The sequence below is a fragment of the Gossypium raimondii genome, chromosome 8, assembly GCF_025698545.1.
Source record: "Gossypium raimondii isolate GPD5lz chromosome 8, ASM2569854v1, whole genome shotgun sequence".
In the NCBI taxonomy this organism is placed as follows: Eukaryota; Viridiplantae; Streptophyta; class Magnoliopsida; order Malvales; family Malvaceae; genus Gossypium; species Gossypium raimondii.
In genome coordinates, this window is record NC_068572.1 from 44533587 (window position 1) to 44556089 (window position 22503).

A 22503-nucleotide genomic window follows, 5' to 3' on the forward strand; every position below is an offset into this window, starting at 1 on the left:
AATTATAGTATAAAAATTTCATTAAGAAATTTTATCGTTTAAATACTTAATTTAATTAAAAGGATTTAATCGCGTCAAATGCAAAATTAGAATGTTATATGTAAAGGTACCTATTTGTTATGACTTTTATTATATAGAGTCCTTATGTGGTAATTTAATCATTAGAATATTGCATGGTCAAAATAGATGACCATTAGGTGTTTTGTAATTTTTAACTATTAAGGTTAATATGGTCATTATGTTAATAAGTTTTTTTATAATAAAACAAAACATGAAAAATCAATGATCCATTCTTCTATCTTTGAAATAACAAAGGAAAAGAAAGCTTATGAGCAAAGTAGGGTTCGCACTTTTGGTTGTTGATTAAGATCAAGATAAACAAATACCGAACTTGATTGGGGAAACAAAAGTTAGACGGTAGACGAAAGCATTCGAGCAAATACGAGGTAAGTTCGTGTAGCTAGAATTGAATTATTAAATATTTGTAATTGTCCAAAATGAATGTATGTAAGTTGAATGAATGATCCACTTGAATTTTAAATTACCGATATGCTATTATATTACTTTTACATGAATGCAATGAAATGTTACAAATACTATATCGTTATATAGATTTGGTATAATAATAGGCATTGAATATTAAATTTTGAGTATTTAAATGTATGTATTTAATTATATTAAATATATAAATATGCATATGAATTGAGAAATTGAGCTATTGATTTTTCATTTTTTAATTGATGAAATTGGATAATACTGAGCCCGTTTAAACTTTAGAAAATCATCGGATACGAGTGACTTGCCACTAGGGTTACCGTTTGGTCGAGCTTCTGCATTTGTTGCGGACTCACCACAGCTTGTATGAGCTACTGTTTCAGCTCTACTTGAGCTTACTGCTTCACTCGATAGAGCTTACTGCTTATCACTCGGAATGAGCTTACCGATCATGGCTCGAAAGAGCGAAAATGACAACGAATTGATTTAATTTCGATAAATACACTTATAGTGTATCACCCGTGTATCCCTCGATGTTCTAATAGGTTCAATGGACATAATTACTGTTACTGATCATATGAATAAGTTATATAATTATTTGGATGAATTACAGGTTACGATTAGGATGGAATTGATATAAATGCTATATGATTTACATGAATTATTTGTTTTATGAATATATGAATTATATGGACGACATGATATATTTAGCTATATGACTAACTCGTGGATGGTGATGTTAATAGACTTTGTGGACAAATGAGTTGAATTTAATTGTTTAAAATGCTTAAATGTTAAATTGGCAAGTTTAATTCTATATTATACGGCTTACTAAGCTTAATGCTTACTTCATTTATTTTCTTATGTTCTATAGACTTCGGAAGCTAGCTCGATTTTAGACTGGGTCGGAGATTTGCTATCACACTATCCAAGCAATTTTCGGTACTTTTGGACCTTATGTAAATAATGTAATTATGGCATGTATAGTTAATTTTTTTGTTATGAATTTTGAGGTTTGGTCAAGCTATGTGATATGGCTTGAGTTGGAAATGTTTAGTTTAGAATGGAAACATTATGTGTTATGTTCATTTTGGGTGCACTTTGATTAATGGTATTTTGGTATATTTGAATATATAAATGCCTTGGTTGAAATACTGGAATTAGGTTGGTTATATTTAAAACTTTGCAGGGGGTTTAATGTAAAAATAAGCTGAAATGCTACCGAAATTTTTATAAAATAAAAATGAATGAATGAAAACAATTAGTAAAATTTATATGAATTATGATTTACTTTAATATGTTGGTTGTTTATTTTTAAATTATGTGTAAATTGTGTAATATGTCCGGTAATGCCTCGTAAACCTGTTCCGGCGACGGTTTCGAGGTTAGGGTGTTACACAATGCCATATATCCATTTCAAAATGTCTGATATATCCGTATATATATGTTTCTACAAATTTCCACATTCAAGATGTGGGTTATACAAAATTCATATATATATAACTCTTTAACTTATATTAGCTTCCATCTTCTCCATGTCTCTTAGCTCTGTTCCATATTGTTTCTGACTTCTCTTCTAAATTCATCAAAGCATCCATCCAAGGAAATAAGCAGCTGAAGCAGCGACGGCGCCGTTTAAAAGCACAAAACCCACCGACCCTACGTAGTTCCTTTTCCCACAAATCTTGGCCTTTGCTATACCCAGAAAGGTAAGTGCAATGGCAGACATGAAGCATGCTCCAATAAACATGACCAACTCATTGTCCGTGAATGGCTTGAGGACGACGAAAGATAAGAGCGGTGCAGCGCCAAAACCCGCGAAAGCCAGAAAAGATACGACGCCGTTCTTCCACGGCTTCTCTCCTCCTTGGTCAGGCGGCATCACCCCTTTCTGGGCTGTCATTTTTTGGTCTCTCAGAATGTCATTGTACTTGGCGAATATATTCACCACCTTGCATAAATTTAACACTAGGTTAACATTGTTCTTGTATTTTTGCATGAAGCGCCGTATTCAGGGAACCTTTGCATATCTAAAATTTAATCCTTCGGCTTCTAATTTCAAAATTTTAATCTCGCTATATTTTTCATTTAACAAACAAATAAAACCTCAAAAGATTTATGTTAAATTTTCAAAATATAAAAATTTAGTCAATATTTAAAATGAAAACCATGTAAGAACATTAACAACTAAATACATAATTGAGAATTTTACAACCCGATTCAACAATTTTATATGCTTATTTAAGCATTTGCATGTGTAAGATTATAATTATATTATTAGATCAAAATAATAAAAATGACTGGTTAACCAGCCTAGTTGCAAGATTATAATGTTGTGGAGCATAATAACTTCCCATCCCCAAGATATATATATATAAAAAAAAGGAATTTTGAATTAAAAATAGAAAAACTGAACTTAAAATGCGCAAAAAGTAAGGGGGAGAACTAAAAGACAAAGAAGTGGTTAAATTAAATGAATGGGTTTATAGTGGTATACCGTGTTAGCGTCGTTAAGGTCCATGCCAAGGCTTTGGTACTGTTGAAGGAGCTGCTCTTGTTGGTCCTTTCTATGGTTATTTAACTCCCATTGAGTCACCGCCATTTCCTCGATAGCTAAGTCTTCCTTGGCGCTGGAAGACAAAAAATCCCCGAGGCTCGACGATATCCCATCTGCAACCAGGTTCGCAATGCCCAGCGCCAACACCTCCACTGCAAATAATTTTTTACAGTTTTAGAAAAAGGACAAAAGCAAAGATAGCTCTCGTTAAAGAGGCCATGCATGATAATATATATCTTTATGGTGCTAACCTGATGAGAGATTGGTAGCAGATATGGAGGCAATGAGAGAGAAGCAAGTGAAAATGGCTTCAAGGCCTGCATATACGATGCTCTTAACAATCTCTCCTCTCCACTGCTCCATTCCACTTACTTCTTTTCTATCTTTAACCTCTGATTCTTCAAGCAGTGGAGTACTGCTGTTGGTGTCTTCCCTCATTTTCTTTTTTACTGTTGGAACTAATTTTACCTCCTTTCACCCGCCCCATTAATGTAAAAACAAGATGGTTTGACTTTTATTATGGGAAGGGTAAACAATTGATGAGCAAGTGCTGGTATACGTGTATTCATGCATGTAAAGACGACGGACATGTGGTTAAAATGATGACTTCATTATACAACTATTTATCTTTCCTTCGATAAAAGTACCCGGAGGAATTGCATTTGGCTTCTCAATTAGAAAATGATTAAATTCTTTCTTCTACTCTCGGTTAATATTTTCTAACATCAGACATGGTGAAAATTAACTTTCTATGACTAAATTATTCTTTTTTCTATTTTGATCACCCAACTATTAATTTTTCAATTTAGTCACTAACTTTTTGGAATTAAGTACCTTATTCACTTTCAGCTGATGTGTGCTTTTTTATTGGTCTTGTAACAAAATTAGCCTCTAATGTTTACATATTCTATCAATTTGATACTAAATATAAAATAATTCAACAAATTTAGTCCTCAATGTTTACAAAATTTATCATTTTAGTTCTAATTCTAAAAAAATCAATAAATTTATTCCTCAATATTTACAAATTCTGTCAATTTAGTCCTAACTCTAAAAATTTTAAAAATATTTTAAAAAAATCATTTTTAGCCCTTTATAACCCATCGGCTAACTAGTGATGGCAATGGGGTAGGGCGAGGCGGTTTTTTGCCCACTCCAATCCAACCCGATGCTCTACTTTCATGCTCCGACACCAACTTGACCCCAACTTCAAAAAATTTAACCCACTCTGAACCCAAACCTAAAATTTAATAATATACCCAACTCCGATTCGACCCAACCTGAGTTTAATTTTATTATTTTTAAACTTCTTGTAAAATTGTGATTAATTAATTTTTTTTAAATGAAAAGATTTTGAAATCATTTGTAATTAGATTTACTTAATGATTTATCTTTGGAGTTATGTGTTAATGTACATTTACACACATGTGGTTACAGCAAAAAAGAAACAAGAAGCAAGGAATATTCCTTTAATAAATTATTAAATGAAGACGATAGAAAATGAGGGAAATAACCTTACAGGGGTGAAAGCGGACTAGCATAGAGGCGGTAGAATGAGATTAGTTTTGATAAATTTTAGAGATTTTTAAATTAATTAATATAAAATATGTATAGAGTGTAATTTTGTAAATATCTCGAGGCAGGGTGGGCGGTTTCATTCTAAACCTGACCCAACTATTTTTAAAAATTAACCCTCCTCAACCCCCAACTTTAATAAAAAACCGACCCTATTGGGTCGGATCGACTTGGAACCTGTTGGATTCAGATTTTTTTTGTCATCCCTATAACTAACCCATGTGAGATAATAAAATAAGAAAAAAAAATACCCTCTTTCAAGTCACTTGCAAAAGAACTCTAAAAAGTTGGGATAAAACACACACAAAAATTAAGATCCAAAAGAAAATAAAGTCATTAAAAATATTATTTTTTCGGGTAGTAATGCAATCAATTATTTTAGATAGGTTCCAAATCAATTGGTTTGGTTTAGTGTGAAACCTAAATTATAGTAAAAAGAAATTTGTTGCAAATGACTTGAAAGAGGGTTGTTTTTTTCTTATTTTAAAATCTCACTTAGGTTAATCGATGGGTTATGATGGGCTAAAAATGATTTTTTTAAAAACAATATTTCAAAAATTGTTAGAGTTAGGACTAAATTGATAGATTTTGTAAATGTTGATGGCCAAATTTATTAATTCTTTTAGAATTAGAACTAAAATGACAAATTCTGTAAATAGTGAGGGCTAAATTTGTTAAATTTTTTATATTTGGGATCAAATTGATAGAATATGTAAGCATTAGAGGGCTAATTTTGTTATTAGACCAATAAAAAAGCCCACATCAGCTCAGAGTAACTAAAATATTTAATTTCAAAAAGTTTAATGACTAAATCGAAATATTAGTAGTTGGGTGACCAACTATAACGTAAGACATAATTGGGTGGCCATTTTTACAGTTTACCTAAAAAATAATAATTTTCAACATTTAACACGTGGTTATTTAACAGAAAAATTTAGCGAATGGGTTAGATTGTATGTTTCGAAATGTATATGAAATTAATTTATCTATTTTATCAAAAGAGGAGCCGAAATGCAATCCACCCTTTACATATAGGACTTCCTTAATATTTTTACCCTTCCCTGCTATTTGGTAAAATAATTTGCGGAAACCTTTCTTTCATCCATTCCAAATAAAGTGAAAAAAAAGTTTAATTGCATAAGATAGTTTCAAATTACAAATTAAATTTAAAATTCGTTTTATTTAAAATTTTAAATTGTTACTAAATTATGTGCCACTAATGACTTGGAAAAAATATATGTAAAAATACTTAAAAAATAATGATGTTTTGATTAAAATAGTAAAAATAAAATTTGGGGTATTATTTTGAGTTTAAATTATTATTTTAAATTTTAAAAATATTATTGTAATAATATTTGTTTATAATTTTAAAAGAGGAGGTAGTTTTATTTTAAAGTAAAGTTTTCAAAGAATAATTTAAGTTATTTAATTTGAATAAAGTTAGTGTTGAGTAAAAGATGTTATAATAACTAAAATTTGATAGGGAAAAATAAGTATTTAATAAATATATTTGGTAAAAATTATGTAAATATCAAATGAGAGTGGAAGATAAAATAAATGTAAATGTAAACCACTCAAGTTATAAGTAATTTTTAAACTGAAAATTAAATAAAAATTATTTTAGAAGTATTTTTAATTTTTTAAATAAATAAATAATAAACTGAAAAAATCTCATTGAAACATTATTTGATAGTTTAATTTTTGGTTAAAATGAAAGTCATGGTTTAACGTAACATTTCAAAAGAAACATAAAGAGCAATGGTAGTAAATATTAATAATCAAGTTTTAGACCATGGGGTTTTCCTCTTCTTCAATTTCATGCCCACCATTTGAAGAGCTTCCACTTGCAGACGAGACTCTTTTGTAAACCGGCTTGACATCAACCGGCAAGAGTTTCAAGGTGATCCCCATAGCTATAAGTATAAGCCCAGTCCCATGCTGTTGGGTCAATGGCTTTGTGAATATCATGTAAGACAGCAGTAATGTCACTGCCTTCCTCGCAGTTGTTACCTGTGCCAATGCATTCAATATCACTTCATTTGCATCTGCTGCTTCTGTGTTTTATTATATAGTTCAAAAATTAAAAGTGACTGAGTTCCCATTAATGGATGAAAAAGAGAAATTCACACCATTGCTGTAGTGGCTGCTCCAAAAATGGCAATGAGGGAGAGGACTGAAACTTGTCCGATGAACGTAGCCATGGCTTCAAACACTAAGACGCCGTACACATACAAATGCTGCTCAAGGAACAATAATATGATGCAACTCAGACTTCATTGTAAACATTTCTAATTTCTTTTACTTTTTTGAATTTTTTCCACTTTTGGAAAAGGTGTTTTTCAATGAAGTTACTATTTCTCTTGAATGCAAGCAACATCAAATTTTTCAAAAACTTCTTTTTCACAATAGTTTCCGAAAGTAGGTTTTTTTAAGCCTCAGTTGCTAAACTAACCTTGAATTTAATATTATAAAAATCAGACTAATTATTAAGTTGATGAAACCAATGTGACATTCATCCATAATCAGTTAAAAACCCATAACCAATTCAATTTTGGTTATTTTGGTTTTGGTTGGGTTCACAACGATTGAATCAACTAAAGCAATGTCAAAAGTCTGGAACCGAATTGTTAAGCTTATTAAAAGTGAAGAGTTAAAACTTGCCTCAGAACACGAATTCCATGCTTCGAATACTTCTCCTGTTAAAACCATGGGTGGGATCAATAATGGCAAACCAACGACGGTGGAGCAAAACAGCATTTCCATCTAACGTCACCATAAAAAAGTATAGCATTAAACGCACTACTTTTTTCACATGTTTAAACCATCATCAGCAAAAAATCACCTGTGTTGTTTCAGGGTTCATGTTGAAGATAGCTTCTTGCAAATTACCCAGAAAAGAATCCATTACAAGAGCACCAATCACCATTATTACACCAATTACACTGAAGCTTGGTGAAGTTTGTGCATCAGCTAAGGAGAAAAGGACCAAACCCAGTACTAAAAGTATTGCAGAAACATATTCGTGTGGTGGGTATTTTCGTCTCAAACCAGGTATGAAAGCACCCATTACCATCACTGGAAGAACCTAAAGATATCCATTAATGAAGCTTTCAAAAAAATAAAAGCAAAAACAAGAACACTGTTGTGAAGAGTGAAAATTTTCAACTTTGGGGGTTTACTTTGGTGGATTTGAACATGAGCTGTGCTGGGTAATTGAGGAAAGCTAAAGACCCTTTTGTGAGGCCGTGAGAGCCCATGAGAACAGCAGAGAGTTTCACATAAGTCTTCCATGGGTTCACCATTTTCTTTGGACTGAAACCTTGAAGGTAAATCAGAAAAAGGTAGACGAACCCTTGTACAAATGTGAAGTACCAGCCATAGCTGAACACAAAAAATTAATATAAAAAAATTGAAAATAATTACCAAAATAAAAACTACAGCAGTTACCTGAACTGGAGTCTATTGTATACATATTCCTGAAAAGCAGCAAATATAAAATTCTTAAAATGATGCATTTAAACTTTGTTTGGTTGCCGAGAAAATGGAAAAAGAAAAGAAAAAGAAAAACCTCGCAAATGCCATTGACAAGGTAACCAAAGAAGAACCCAGAAGAGCAAATGAGAAACTGCTTCCATTTAGGTATATCAGAAAGCGAAATCCCAAACAAAAAACGAGTTTGTTCTTCGTTTTTCATTGCTGCCTCTGTTTTTTTTTTCTTTTTGGTTCAATCCACTCCAATGAGAGATACGAAAATCCTAGATGGATCAACCATGTATAATAAAGTTATCATAAATCAGCTCACTTTGCAATTTTCCTTTCCCTTGCATGTTGACTTGGGTGGCGGTTTGATTATGTTTAAGTACAAGTAGTAACCGCATGTTTCACGTTTGCTCTGTCTCCCCACCCCCCCAAAAAAAAAAAAGCAGAGAGAAAATAAGGAAATATAAAAGAAACTTAAAAAAAAAAAAAAAAAAAACAGAAGTGAAATTTCTAATTCTGCATATGGGCTTCTCCATGATTAAATAATTGGGAAAATGAGGAGTTACTATTTATGGACATATTTTGGATTATAACAGATTTTTCTTATTGTTTTTAGTTAAATATAAACAATACATATAAATAATTATCATCATAATTAATTATTGCAGAATTTCATCATAATGATAATCGACATAACACATTGTATTTAATGGATTATTTTATATAAATTAAAGTTTAATATTTATGTGAATGTAAAAATAGTTTAAGTTTATCTTAAAAAATTAGATTAGGTTTTTATTATTATTAGAGTAGGATTAGGTTTTGGTATGTCATAATGATTTAATACGGCATAATTAGGTACTTATTATTAAAGAAGTTATTGGCATATTTATTTTTCATCTTATTTTTTATTATTTATTTTCATTTTGGAACAACATAAAAATCTAACAATAAGCCCCTTTCCCTTTAAGAAAAACAATGAGCCTTATATTATATACACTCTTAATGGATGAATAAGCATACTAGTGTTAGATTAAGATCATAAAAAATCAAGGGTGTTCAGTATTTCACCAATTGGTGGAGGATGTTCATCAAACTTTTAAGATGATGAAATTTTTCTGCATGCCATATTATGTCATACTTTAAATGTGTCTGATAGCAAGATAAATTCGTATTTTTAATATATTTATTTTTGGTTAATTATAAAATAAAATGTTATTAAATTTGGATTTTTCTTATCAGCAATGGAATCGATGTGCTGAATTCAAACTCTTACAAAAAGGGGATTAAATTGGAACAAAAACCAAAGAGGAGGGCTTGATTGAAAGATTGAAGATTCAAAAAGTGGCCAGATAAAGATTGAATGATTTTTTATATTGTTAAAACTCTGTAATTAGTTTAAATTTAATCTCTAGTTTAAATTTAATTTTTAAACTTTGAATTATTTAGTGATAATATTTAGAATTATTTAGTGATAATATTTAGGATGATTTAGTGACAATATTTAGGTAATGTCTAGTTGAATTTTAGCATTAAAAGTGTATATAAATACCTAGAGCACGTTTGGTTCGCTGTATTGGATTAGAGGTGTATTGGATTAGAGGTGTAATGGATTAGAGGTGTAATGGAATAGAGGTGTAATAGCAAATCAACTGTTTGGTTGAATGTAATGGAATAGAGGCGTAATAGTAATCTTGTGTTTTGTTGAATGGAATAGAGGTGTAATAGCATAATGGAAAAAACTAAAATGACTAGAATACCCTTAGCATAAATTTATTTTGGTAAATGATTATTGTTATTGTTATTTAAATTTTAATAAGATTATTATTATCAGTAATAAATAATTTAATCATATTTAAACATAATTATTATTAAATATATTAAATATATTATAATTAAAATATATAATTTAATAAAATTCTTAATAATTAATATTCTTATATGAATTTACTCAAATCATAATATATGATACTATAAAGATAATTTAACATAATTATTATTAAATATATTATAATTAAAATATATAATTTAATAAAATTCTTAATAATCAATATTCTTATATGAATTTACTAAAATTATAATATATGATTTAATTAAATTTAAAATAATTATAACTAATAAATTTTCTTATATGAATTTGTATAATTTAAAATAATTATTATTAAATATAATTTAATAATGATATATAATTTCATAAAATTCTTGATAATAAATTTTCTTATATGAATTTATATAATTTAAAATAATTATTATTAAATATAATTTAAATATAATTTAAAATAATTATTATTAAATAACATTCAAATTGTAAGTGCATTTGACTGTCAAATGCAAAAAGAAGCCCGTGCGGTGTGCATACCAAAAATTTTCTTTTCAACTTGACATCAAATATGGAGAAAGAATATGGCAAAGTTGAGAAGATGACCAGTGATCAACAAATGGAGATACTATACTTAACCCCTTAAATAATTTTGGGGCACAACTCAAAATACACACCATGATTTTGATTTATAGTTTCTTAGCTTAGACAAAAAGGTTATAAACACATGACAGACTTTAAAACCTAGACAAAGAGAACTGATATATATTCGTCAAGCTACACCCCAAATCACATTTCAAATGGCCGTGTTACTCTTTATCTGAATCACTTAAGAAATGTACACTAACAATGATGTCAAGTTGAAATCAGATTTCCATGAGTCGTCATGTCGAGAGGTATCTTTGAAGAAGCTGCTCCGACAAGTTGCTCTGTTGATGAGCGTCTATTACGATTTAAGATCTTGGGTAGGAACATAGTATGAAGCCCCATTCGAGCACCATTAGCTTTAGATTGCTCTTTCAACTGAATCATGCCAACAATGAAATACTTAGAAGAAGAAATGAAACAAAACTCTCATTCGAATCATGATGTGGAGTATCTTTGCTTTTCTAAACTCGAGAATCAATACTTGACATTGGTTTGCTTAAAAATGTAAATAGTAATAATGTCTATCGAATATCAACAACAAAAATAATTAGAAAGGTTTGAGAGAAAATCCATGAAAAAGAATTAATATGGTCATTTCATGTGCCAAAGAAGTCCTACAAAGTGCATTTATATGAAATAGAAACATTGGAAAATCAACATTTCTTCTTTGGAATTAAGGTAAATGATCACTACACAAAGCCGACCTAGAAAAGTAAATCAACAATATAAAGACAAAAGATGAATTTTTCAATGAAAATATCCATGAGATTGCACATTTCCCATCCCGAAAGTTATTAAGACTATTATGACACTCAAGATACAATCTATTAAATATATGCATAAAACAAAGTCAAATCGGTACCTCTAGGAAATCTAAAGCGATCGGCGAATTGAACCTGTTCTTGGATCTTGACTAGAAATTCTTTCATTGCTGTTTCTAACAACCACTTACGAGTTGCTTTATAATGTTATCCTTAAGTTCTTTGTTTGAATCCTTGGTTTTACTTGAGAATTTCTCCAGACGGTTGGATTCAAATACTAAAGCAAGAGCCTCACATCTTTGCCGCATTACGTGCTTCATCGTTCTTGTCGATATGTTGGAGAAGTATGTAATTGCCCTGCATCCAAATTTGCAGATCTATCAATGACATTTCAAATTTATTTGTAGATGGAAAACAAAAAGAAAGACGATAACTATCAGTTAAAATTCATACACTAGAGTCAGTTCCAGGATTAATTAAGTCCCAAAGCAACTTCATTACTGATTCAGTCTCGTCCAAGTTGCTTGCACCGAAAAATGTAACAACAGTCAAGCAACCAAGAATCTGCGCAATACAAGAAAAACCATACATCCAATGCATATGCATAACTCTGCTATATGCATATATATATATATTCAATGCATAACTGTTTGACTTCATTCATTCAAACAACTAGCATTAGTTTTCAACATATTTTCACAAATTTTCCTTCTTACCACATTATCATATAATTTCATGGCAAACATTAACAAATCTCCCTCTAGATATACATATAATAAACATAATTATCACTTATCACATTAATAAAAAAAACATAGGATTCAGATGCTAGCCGCAGTATAGAAGCAATATTTGAAAACAAAATTTCATTATTTTTCCTACTGAAAACATGAAACACCATCAAGATACATCTAATAACACAAATTACAATTGCAGGTTCATATTGCTTACAAGCTTCTGATTTGATGTATTCAGGAAAAAGCAAAGATAGTAATGACAGCTTTATGATGTTGGAATCTATGAGAACTCGAAAAAAGATAATGAAACTTACTATTTCTCCTCTTGTCCATTATCTTCTTTGACTAAAGAGATCAAGTAAAACCCCAAACTTCTACAATTACTGCAAAGTAAATGTTAACTACTGCATATGGTTTTACAAAAGCAACAAATTGTAGCAAGTCATTCTACTCAATGAAGTGCTTCTTTGTACACAGCAAATATCTGTTGGTGTAGACAGTTAAAATTGTTTGCTCTTTCTTTTGCAGTAGAGTATCTTCTTCTTTGGAAGAGAGAACAGTAGTAAATTTCTTGGGAGAATCTTACCTTGCAGGAGTGGACTGAGGGATGTTTCGTCTCCTGGTTCTGTTATGAACCGAAACAGAAAATAGAAAATAGAAAAGGGCCATATATGTTAATAATCATAAAACAAGGGCCATATAAGGAACCAATATCAATTGACCATAGAATAAAATCAAACATGTTGATCAGATCAACAGAATGAAAATAAAAACAGAAGCTTTCAAACTGCAGAAGGTGAAAAACATTTAAAAGAACTTCCAATCGCAACTCTCTTATTCATATGGAATTTACAATATCACTCGTGAATGAAATAGCGAAGCTCAAAAACTACCCCATGAATCAATACAAGCCAATCTTAAACCAAAATCAAACAAGTTTTATCGGGTCAAAGCAAGTCAAGAATGAAGGCTGAAGCTTTTAAATAGCGAGACTATGGAAAACATTACCAAATCAAACGCATGGATTTTACTAAATCGGTCTTGAGCGAATATCGAGCTCGAAAATTACCAACAAATCGCTATCAAAGCTTGAAAATTACCCAATAAATTGATATAAGGAAATCTTAAACCAAAATAAAATACGTTATATCAAAGTCAAAGCGGTCAAGAACAAAGGTGAAGCTTTTAAGCAATGATTCTTGAAAAAATTACCACAATTCTAACATGAAATGTTAACAACCACATGCAATTTATTAAATCATCCATGAATGAATATCAAAGATCGATAATCGATCTGAATCAATCTTAAACCAAACAAAACATGTTTAATCCACTCAAAGCGATTAAGAATAAAGGCTAAAGTTTATAGGCAATGATTTAACATGTTTTGAATCGCTATCATGCGAAAAAACAAAAACGACAACAAGGTTGACAGAGAGTTAGAAACCTACCTTTCGGTTGCACTAACTCAGAAATCGACAGAAAAGAAAATGAGAAGAAACAAAGGGAGCAAATCGGTAGAAAAGAAAAGAAAATAAACAGAGGGCAGAAAAGAAAAGAAAAGAAACGGAGGGAGCAAATCGGTAGAGGCTAGAAGGAACAGAAGAGAAACAAAGGGGAAGCAGATGGGAGGGTATAACAGGGATGGTAAACCTACGCGGCGCCTAATCTGGGCAAAATGGACGGATTACAAATCGGTGAAATCCACTGATTAAATCAGTAACCGATTACAATGGTATTAGCAATACCATGAACCAAACATAGGAATGAGGGGGGATTGGGTGGGGCCACCGATTAGGGGTGTATTGGCTATGCCAATACACCCAACCAAACATAGTGCTAGTGGCTACAGCCAATTGAACACACAATTTACATTTGGCACTTAATAAATTCTTTATTTTTTTCTATTCCTGCGTCATGCTCTATTATGCCATTTCAACTTTTTTCTTTTACTTTCAAATTTTTGATTAATTACCTACCAAGCTCTTCCTCTTCCCGCTTTCCACTATTTCATTTAAACCATTTATTTTCAAGCATAATACTTTTCATGATTAACTAAACCCTTTTTAGCCTTAGCTCAGTTATCGCTTCAATAAAGTATCGTGAGATATGAACCCACACTAAATACTTTGCAATTCGATATTCGCTATCTCTCCGGTATATGGGATAGTACAAATTCATCCCTCAAAGTTGATTCGATTTCAATTCAAAAAGTGCACGTTGGGTTGGAATAGTTTGGCGTACAATTGGGAAGTTGAGTTGGCGGTGCTGTATTCAAAATCCTGCAAACAAATTGGCGTGTTCAATTGGAAAAAGCTAGTTGGATTCCGTCAAGAGAGATAGTGATCGAATTTAAACGACCCACACGGTTGAGGTTGTTAATTCGAGTTAGGCTTTTTAGATCGCAAAGCTGTCGAAGTCTTCAATTACGGGTACGTGCCATGTGGTTGGAAATTCGACAAGGGTCGATTTGTATGTGATACCGGGATAGGCTACGAGAGGAAGAGTTGACGATTTAAGGGATCCTTGATTGCTATAACCAGCTTATCACTTGGAAGGGAAAATCTATTTCAAGGATCGATTCAAGATTGGAGTACACCAAGGTTAAGGCTAAGCTTAAAAATATTTTATTTACCAATTTACTTTATTTACTTAAACTTATTTTTTTTGCAATTTCAAATTTGTTTTTATTTTATTTTATTACACTTCGTATTTCCTTATTTTATTATCTTTATCAATTTAAACCCCCCATTTTTATTTTTCAGCTTTGCTACGCGCAGGTCGTGGGCACGACTGTGACTGCGACAGCGATTCTGGTCACAAAAAAGGTGAAATTAGATAGTCAGTCCCTATGCATTCAACCCTACTGCTCTATACCGCTATTACTGTTTTTTTGTCATAGGAATTTATATTTGGTGGTTTTGATGCCCATCAGTGCCTATGTTTGGGTATGAGTTTGAAAATTTATTGTATAAAAAAGTTATCAAACAACAAGCCTAAATTTAATTATTTAATTTTCTAAAGTCGAGTCATTGTATTATTTATAGTAATAAATCTATTTGTCAAAATAGTACTTGTATTTTGTATGAAGCGATTAAATCAATCTTGACTTAATTACCTTGAGTGTAGGCTCGAACAACACAAACCAAATCACATAATGAAAACTTTTAATTAACTTTCGGTAACTACACATTTCTTTTCGAAAATAGAATTTATTATTGTTAAATAAATTTCTATTACTTTTTTACAAAATAACGATGCTATATGATGTGTGTAAATTGTTTAACTGGTAGTTCCTATTTATAAAGAAAAAGTACAGGAGTTATGTTTGAATAATGTCTAATTAAATAATATTATTTTAATAGGAAATACATACTCTAGTATATATCTGATCATGGGTTGAGCTACTCGCCTAGGCTTGAAGGCCCGCCCGAAAAGTGAGAGAGTTTGGGCAAAAATATAGTCCCAAAAAATGGGTTTGGGTAGAAAATAAGACTCATTTTCTAAATGGATCAGACCTCGGGTAGGATTTTTGGCTTGGGTTCGACCTGACCTAGTTAAATCAGTTGTTTTGTCATTGTTTCGCTGATGTTTTGCTACCATTTCACTATTATATTGCTACTATTTTTGTTGTTATTATTTGGATATTATATAACTCTTGTTTTATTGTTAATTTTGCTACTATTTTAGAGACATTTGATTGCTAAGTTGCAACAATCTTAGTAGTATTTAAGTATCACTTGTTGGGAAACATTTATTTTAATGTTTTTAGTGTATTTGTTGTATTATATTTTAAATTTTTTTATATAAAAAATAATCTAAAAAAATTAATACGGGCAGGTCAAGCTCGGGTTTAGCATTTTTAACCCAAGTCAGGTAGAATTTTAGGCCCATTTTTTGGGTCGAGCCTAGAAAACGAGCCTAAAATTTTGCATCGGGCCCATGGTCAAGTCTACTCCTGTAAGAGCCCGTTTTTAGTGAAATCAGAACAGTGGTTTCGATACCACAAATCCAACGTTGAAATATTTATTTTCTTATTATTTTATTATCTACAGCATGATTGTAGTATTGTATAAAAATTTTGTTAAGAAATTTTACCGTTTGGATGTTTAATTTGATAAAAAGAACTAAATCGCGTAAAGTGCAAAAGTTGAGTTCTAGTAGCTAAAGGTATTAAATAGCTATAGAACCTTAAATTTTGAGTCCTTATATGGTAATTAGACCATAAATGTTGATAGAGGAATATGACGGCTTGGTATTATTGAAATTTGTAATGTTTTTACATGTTATATATGTAATATGGTAAATAAATGACAAATTAAATAAAACAAAAATCAAGCTATCATCTTTTACCTTTCTTCAACCAAAATTTCAAAGAAAAAGAAACCATGAAAGCTTCCTAGGTTCGGCCATGGTTTCTTTGGTTGCATGGTATGTATTTTTGTCCCATTCTTATTGATTTCTATGTTTTCGAGATCGTTGTAGCTTAATCTAGTTAGCCAGGGACTAATTTGTGAAACTTTTAAACTACTTGGGTTTTTCCATTTATGAATTTGCATGAGTTTTGATGAATTGTGAAAGAAAATGATTAGTTGTTGTTAGATAAACAACTTTTGTTAATTGATTTTTGGTGAAATTGTCAAATAGGGATTAAATTGAAAAATAGAAAATTTTACACGGTGAAATTGTGAAATAATGAAATATAGGACTTGATAAGGATCTGTTTGATATTTGGCTATGATGGGCTGTGGTTGAATTACATGAATTTCCATTTTTATGACCTAGGGACTAAATTGAAAAAAAACTAAAAGTATAGGGGTAAAATTATAATTTTTATAAAATATAAATTTGGGTTAAATTAAATAAAATACATATTTAATTGAGCTAAATTTATCCATTTAGATCAAGACAAACCTTGTACAGCTTTAGATCGGGGCAAAGATAAAGTTTCAGATTAGTCGTCTCCATATCTACGTTTACTCGTCGAGGTAAATTCGTGTGGTTATATTGAATTTAAATGTTTTCAATTGAATTATACATGTGTTGGAAATTGCCATATACATACCGATCGCATATCCAACAATGTTTCAACGACTACCGAGCCCCGTTTGAACCTTAAGAATTTGTAGGATACAAATGACATGTCATTAGGGTTTACATGATTCGGGTGTTGGTCTTGAACGTCCTTGTAACAGCCCATTTTCACTAAAATTAGAACAGTGGTTTCAGGATCACAAATCCGAGTCCAAAAGAAAATTTTATTTTAATATTGTTTCATGGTCTACAGCATGATAGAAATATCGTATGAAAATTTTGATAAGAAATTTTACCGATTACATTTTTAATTTGATGAAAAGGACCAAATTGCACAAAGTGCAAAAGTTGAATTCTAGCAGCTAAAGGGATCAAATAGCTATGAAATTCAAAATTTGAGGTCCTTATATGAAAAATAAACCATTTGGAGGAGTTAGTAGATAAGGATGATTAGTCATCAATGGAATTTGGCAAATTGTTAAGGTTAATTTTGGAAATTAGGTATTAAAGTAATATTAAATAAAAGAAAAAAAATCTAATATCATCATTTTTCACCATCTTTCCTAAATTAAAGACATGGAAACCCTAGTTATGGGTGTTGAGTTCAAGCAAGCTATTTTGACATAATTAGGTATGAATTCTTGTCCCGTTTTTAATAATTTTTATGTTTCCGAGATCGTAATAGCTTAATCTAGCTATCTCGGGGATTAATTTGCAAAACTATCAAAGTATTAGTGTTTTGCTATGGATGAATATAGTTGAATTATGAAGTTTTATGTAGAAAAATGAAAGGTTGTTGATAGATAAACAACTTTTGTAAAGTGAAATTTGATGAAATTGTGATTTAGGGACTAAATTGTAAAGATGGAAAATTCATGGAAAAATTCTAAATTTTATTAAATACATGGGCTACTATTGTGATATATGAAAATCGACTAGGCTTGGAATAAGGATTAAATTGTATGAATTTTATTTTCCGAGCCTAGGGACAAAATAGTAATTAATTAAAAGTATAGGGGCAAAATAGTAATTTTTCCAAAAATGTGTACTAGATTGAATTGAATGTGAATTTTATTAAATTGATCTAAATTCATTTGTATAGATCTGGATAAACCTGATACGGTGTTAGATTGAGGAAAAGAGAAAGTGTCGGATTAGTAGCTTTTGTGTACACGAACACTTGTCGAGGTAAGTTCGTGTAACTAAATTGTATATTTATATATTTGAATTGAATGTTTTGTATGTGAATTGTGTAATACCATGTATGAAATTAATCACATATCTGACGATGATCGACAAGTATTAAGTTTCGTTTGAATAAATGTAATTCGATGGATACATGGTTCTCGAATTGGTTGTGGTCCTGCATGTGTTGCGGGCACACCACAGCTCGAAAGAGCATCTCGTTATTAGCTCTCATGAGCATCTCGATATTTGGCTCTCATGAGCTTTCCGTTATATGGTTCTTGCGAGCTTTCTGTTAATAGCTCTTTGGAGCGTCCCGATTGGTTGTGATCTTGCATGCGTTGTGGACACACCGCAGCTCTTATGAACGTCCCGATATATGGCTCTTCGGAGCTTCTCGAATAAATGCTCTTTCATGAGCTTCCCAAATAAGTGGCTCTCTAGAGCTTCCCGATATTGGATCACTTGAACTTTTCGATTATGACTCTTATAAGCTTCTCGTTACATGGCTCACATGAGCTTCCCATTATATGGCTCGAAAGAGTTTCCCGTTTTCATGTTTGCATGAGCATTCATGTATATGAATTGACAGATTACAATTTTGTATACCTTGTGTATACTACTTATGTATCCATCGATAGATTCAATGATTCAACGGGAAAAATCCTAACATAAGAAAATATGAGATCAAAATGAATCATTACCCATATATATATGAAATACATGGAATTGATATATGAACACAAGAAGTGGAAAGTTATGAATATGAAAATTTGGTATTTGATGAGCTTATACATGTTTCTTGGTATTCATGTGAAATACATTACTAACATGTTTGATGAGGTTATGTGTGTTTAAGCTATTAGCCAAATTGTTTTGGATGTATTTTGTATGCTTACCTTAAATGTAGACGAATGGTAAGTTAATTTCCCGTTATACGAACATACTAAGCATTACATGCTTACTCTATTTTATTTCCTCTTTTTTTATTTTCTCTGTTTTATAGTATTTGGAAGCTTGTTGGGTTGAAAGCTTGGCGGAGATATCTCACACTATCCATCAACTCATTTCGGTATATGTTTCAAACTAAATTTTGGGTTATAATGGCATGTATAGGCTAAATTTGGCCAATGATGGCATGTATGTGTTTAGTTGTGATTAGCCATTGGAATGACTTGTTTTGATCACATTTTAATGTATATATATGTGAGGTCTTATCATGCTTGATATATGTTTGAAGTGGATGAATGAGTTGAGATAGTATATTTGGTATAAGTAAGCCAAGTCAGAGAGCTCCCTAAGTTTGGAAACGAGCTGGGACACGACCGTGTGTCCCTATTTTGAATGTCCACACGGTCTGAAACACAGGCATGTCTCTTGACCGTATGAGACACACGGGCGTGTGTCCCCTGCACCTTGGAAAAATTTTGATATTTTGTGAAAAATTTCCTGAGTACCCGTTTAGTCTCGACTTGTTTCTAATGTTTATTTTGGGCCTCGAGGGCTCATATAAGGGACATTATGATTGGTTTCTGATATGAATGTTAAAAAATATGAAATGTCTGTATTTGATATGTATATTCGGGTAATGCTCTGTAACCCTATTTCAGCGACGGATATGGGTTAGGGGTGTTACAGTTCTACCGATGACTGAGGTCCAACATGTGTTTCGGATACTCCACAGCTTGTGTGAGCAACATTGTGTAGCTACGTTTCGACCCACAGCTTGTGTGAGTAAGCTAATTTTCACAGCTCGTGTGAGCATTCTAATTCACAGCTCGTATGAGCATTCTGATTTACAGCTCGTGTGAGCATACATGTACATGATTTGACAGATTACAGTTATATGAGTTAGCACACTATGTGTGAGCTATCCCGAGTATCCAACGGTATTCTAAATGGTTCAACGGGCATGATTTGGAAAGAGGACGGTATGAGTTCGATATGAACTAAGACATGGACACATGTGAATTTCATTGAAATGGTAATACTTGGTATATTGAGAGTTGAGATGGATGATATATGTATATGATACATGATTAAATGTCATGTTCATCCATGATTATGATGCCTTTGTTATATGTGTAAATGGCTAACATGTTTGGTGTACATGCTTAGGCTTTGGCCAAATTGTGGTTGGAATATGCCATGTTAACTTACTTATTATGTGATTAAATGGTAAGTTGTGTTTTACATTATGCGAACTTATTATGCAATTATGTTTACTCTATGTTCTGTGTTTTATAGTGAATCGGAAGCTCATTCAGGTTGGAAGCTTATCAAAGTTATATCACACTATCTATCGGCTATATCGGTACTTTTGGATGTTTCTAAGTTTGGTTATAATGGCATATATAGGTATTTTGGTTAATAAAGTAGCCATTGGTCTTGGCTTGTGTTTATGGCATTATGAGTGATGATATAGATTTAGTTTTGGCATGTATATAATTGACCTTTAAGTGGTTGATGTTTTGACTTATTATGGTTGAATGTTTGAAGATGAAATGGTAACTCAAAATGCATGTTTAAATGGTCTTGTGATATGTTTAAATATGGTGTTTTGCTACTTTTGTTATAAATATCATGAATGGCTATAAGTGCTAGTTGTTGAATGGTACATTTGGTACCTTTTGGTATGAAATTGATAGGTAAATTAAATGGTATGTTTTGGTATAAACTTAGCTAAAGGTTAGTTGGCCAAATTGTGTTTATAAGTGTGCATGTTTGATTGTTGAGATTGAGGTGTCCTTTGGGCATATTGGTTGTATGCAAATGTATCCTATTTGATTTGCTTGATTATGTATAGTTTTGATGCATTTTGATAGCTTGTTCAATTGTGCAAAAGTGATTGTAGGTACATGTTTGAATGGGTGAGAAAGATGGATTAGAAATGACCTATTTCTCGTCCACACTGGCAGAGACACAGGCGTGTGTCTCAGCCGTGTGTGATACATGGCCAGGTGACACGGCTGTGTGTCCCCTGTAGCTTTCAAAGGGTTGCAAGTCAGGCTAGTACACGGCCTAGCACACAGTCTGGCACTGTAACAGCCCAATTTTTGGGTCTAGTCGGAACAGTGGTTTCGGAACCACAAATCCGACGAGCAAAATTTTATTTATATGGTCTACAATTTCACGGAATGATTTCGTGAAAATTTCGTTCGAAAATTTCGACGTTTGGGCACTCAATTTATTTAAAAGGTCTAAATTGATATGTGATCCCGAAAATTATTACAGTAAGAGAGTAGGTATTCTTGATATAGTAAAATAAGGAAATAAAGTGATAAAAAATGGTAATTTTGAGTTATGTCAACATTGGGAAGTATATTATGACATATTAATTCAAGAAAGGATTAAATCGCAAAAGTGAGAAAAACTTTTTTGCCCAAGAGTAAATACCCAAAATTTGAGGGGTTAAAGTGTAAATATGAAAATTTTAAAGGATCAATAGTGTAAATATTTTAAGGGTGGAATAATCTATAAACTAAGGAAAATGGATGAATTAGGACCAAATTGAAAAAGTGAAGAATTTTGAGGGACTAAATTGCAATTTTATCAAATTAAGTGATGACTCAAGGACGAAATTTCAAAAGATTATAAAGGGCAAAATGGTCAATTAGAGAGAGAGAATTCTAGAAGGTAATGATGATGTTGGTGATATTTTTAATTAATTAATTAGATAAATGTTATTTAATTAATATTTTATTAAGATTTTTGGTATTATTTTATTATTAAATGATTAATATAAAAGGGAGGAAAGATTAAGAGAATTCATCATCTTTCCCATGCACCAATGTGAGAAGAAGAAGAAAGAAAGAAAGTTTTCTTTTCTTTACAATTTGGTCATTTTTACCAAAAATCCACCATTTTCACCTAGAAATCAAAAGATTTTCCATAGCTTCCAAGAGAGAAAAATATTAAGGAGACAATGGGGATCTAGAATATCAAGTTAGATTCAAGAAATAGAAGCTGGAGGAGAAAGAAAATCAAGTTAAAGATTGAAGTCAATAGCACAAGGTAAGAACATTAAGATTTCAATATATTTTTGAGTTTGATATTATTGAAAAAGTAGGAAATTAATGTTAATGTAGAGTTTCCTTATATAAGGTTCTATATTCTTGTTATGTTAGTAAAGAGAAATAAGAGAAAGTGATAGAAAATATTGAAGAGAAAGGAAAGGAAAGTGTTATAAATTTAGTTATCAACATTTTACAT

General features: G+C 31.4%; 2 protein-coding genes across 3 annotated transcripts; both read right to left on the bottom strand.

The window, feature by feature from the left end:
- Positions 1 to 1903: 1903 nt before the first annotated feature.
- On the bottom strand, positions 1904 to 3753 carry LOC105791577 (uncharacterized). The gene is made up of 3 exons (XM_012619692.2): positions 3304 to 3753; positions 2993 to 3204; positions 1904 to 2446 (listed from the first exon to the last, which is right to left on the bottom strand). Exons 1-3 carry the CDS (start codon positions 3488 to 3490, stop codon positions 2081 to 2083), a joined length of 765 nt encoding a protein of 254 aa, XP_012475146.1. The 5' UTR covers positions 3491 to 3753; the 3' UTR covers positions 1904 to 2080.
- A 2548-nt stretch (positions 3754 to 6301) lies between these two features.
- LOC105791578 (UDP-galactose/UDP-glucose transporter 2) lies at positions 6302 to 8531 on the bottom strand. Of its 2 annotated transcripts, none has more exons than XM_012619695.2 (7): positions 8196 to 8531; positions 8075 to 8103; positions 7807 to 7939; positions 7470 to 7712; positions 7289 to 7390; positions 6757 to 6864; positions 6302 to 6637 (listed from the first exon to the last, which is right to left on the bottom strand). In XM_012619695.2, the coding sequence occupies exons 1-7, from the start codon at positions 8319 to 8321 to the stop codon at positions 6413 to 6415; spliced, it is 966 nt and encodes a 321-aa protein (XP_012475149.1). In that variant the 5' UTR covers positions 8322 to 8531; the 3' UTR covers positions 6302 to 6412. The 2 variants fall into 2 exon arrangements, with proteins under 2 accessions (XP_012475149.1, XP_012475147.1); XM_012619693.2 differs by having other exon boundaries at positions 7807 to 8008; positions 8196 to 8529.
- Positions 8532 to 22503: the final 13972 nt, after the last annotated feature.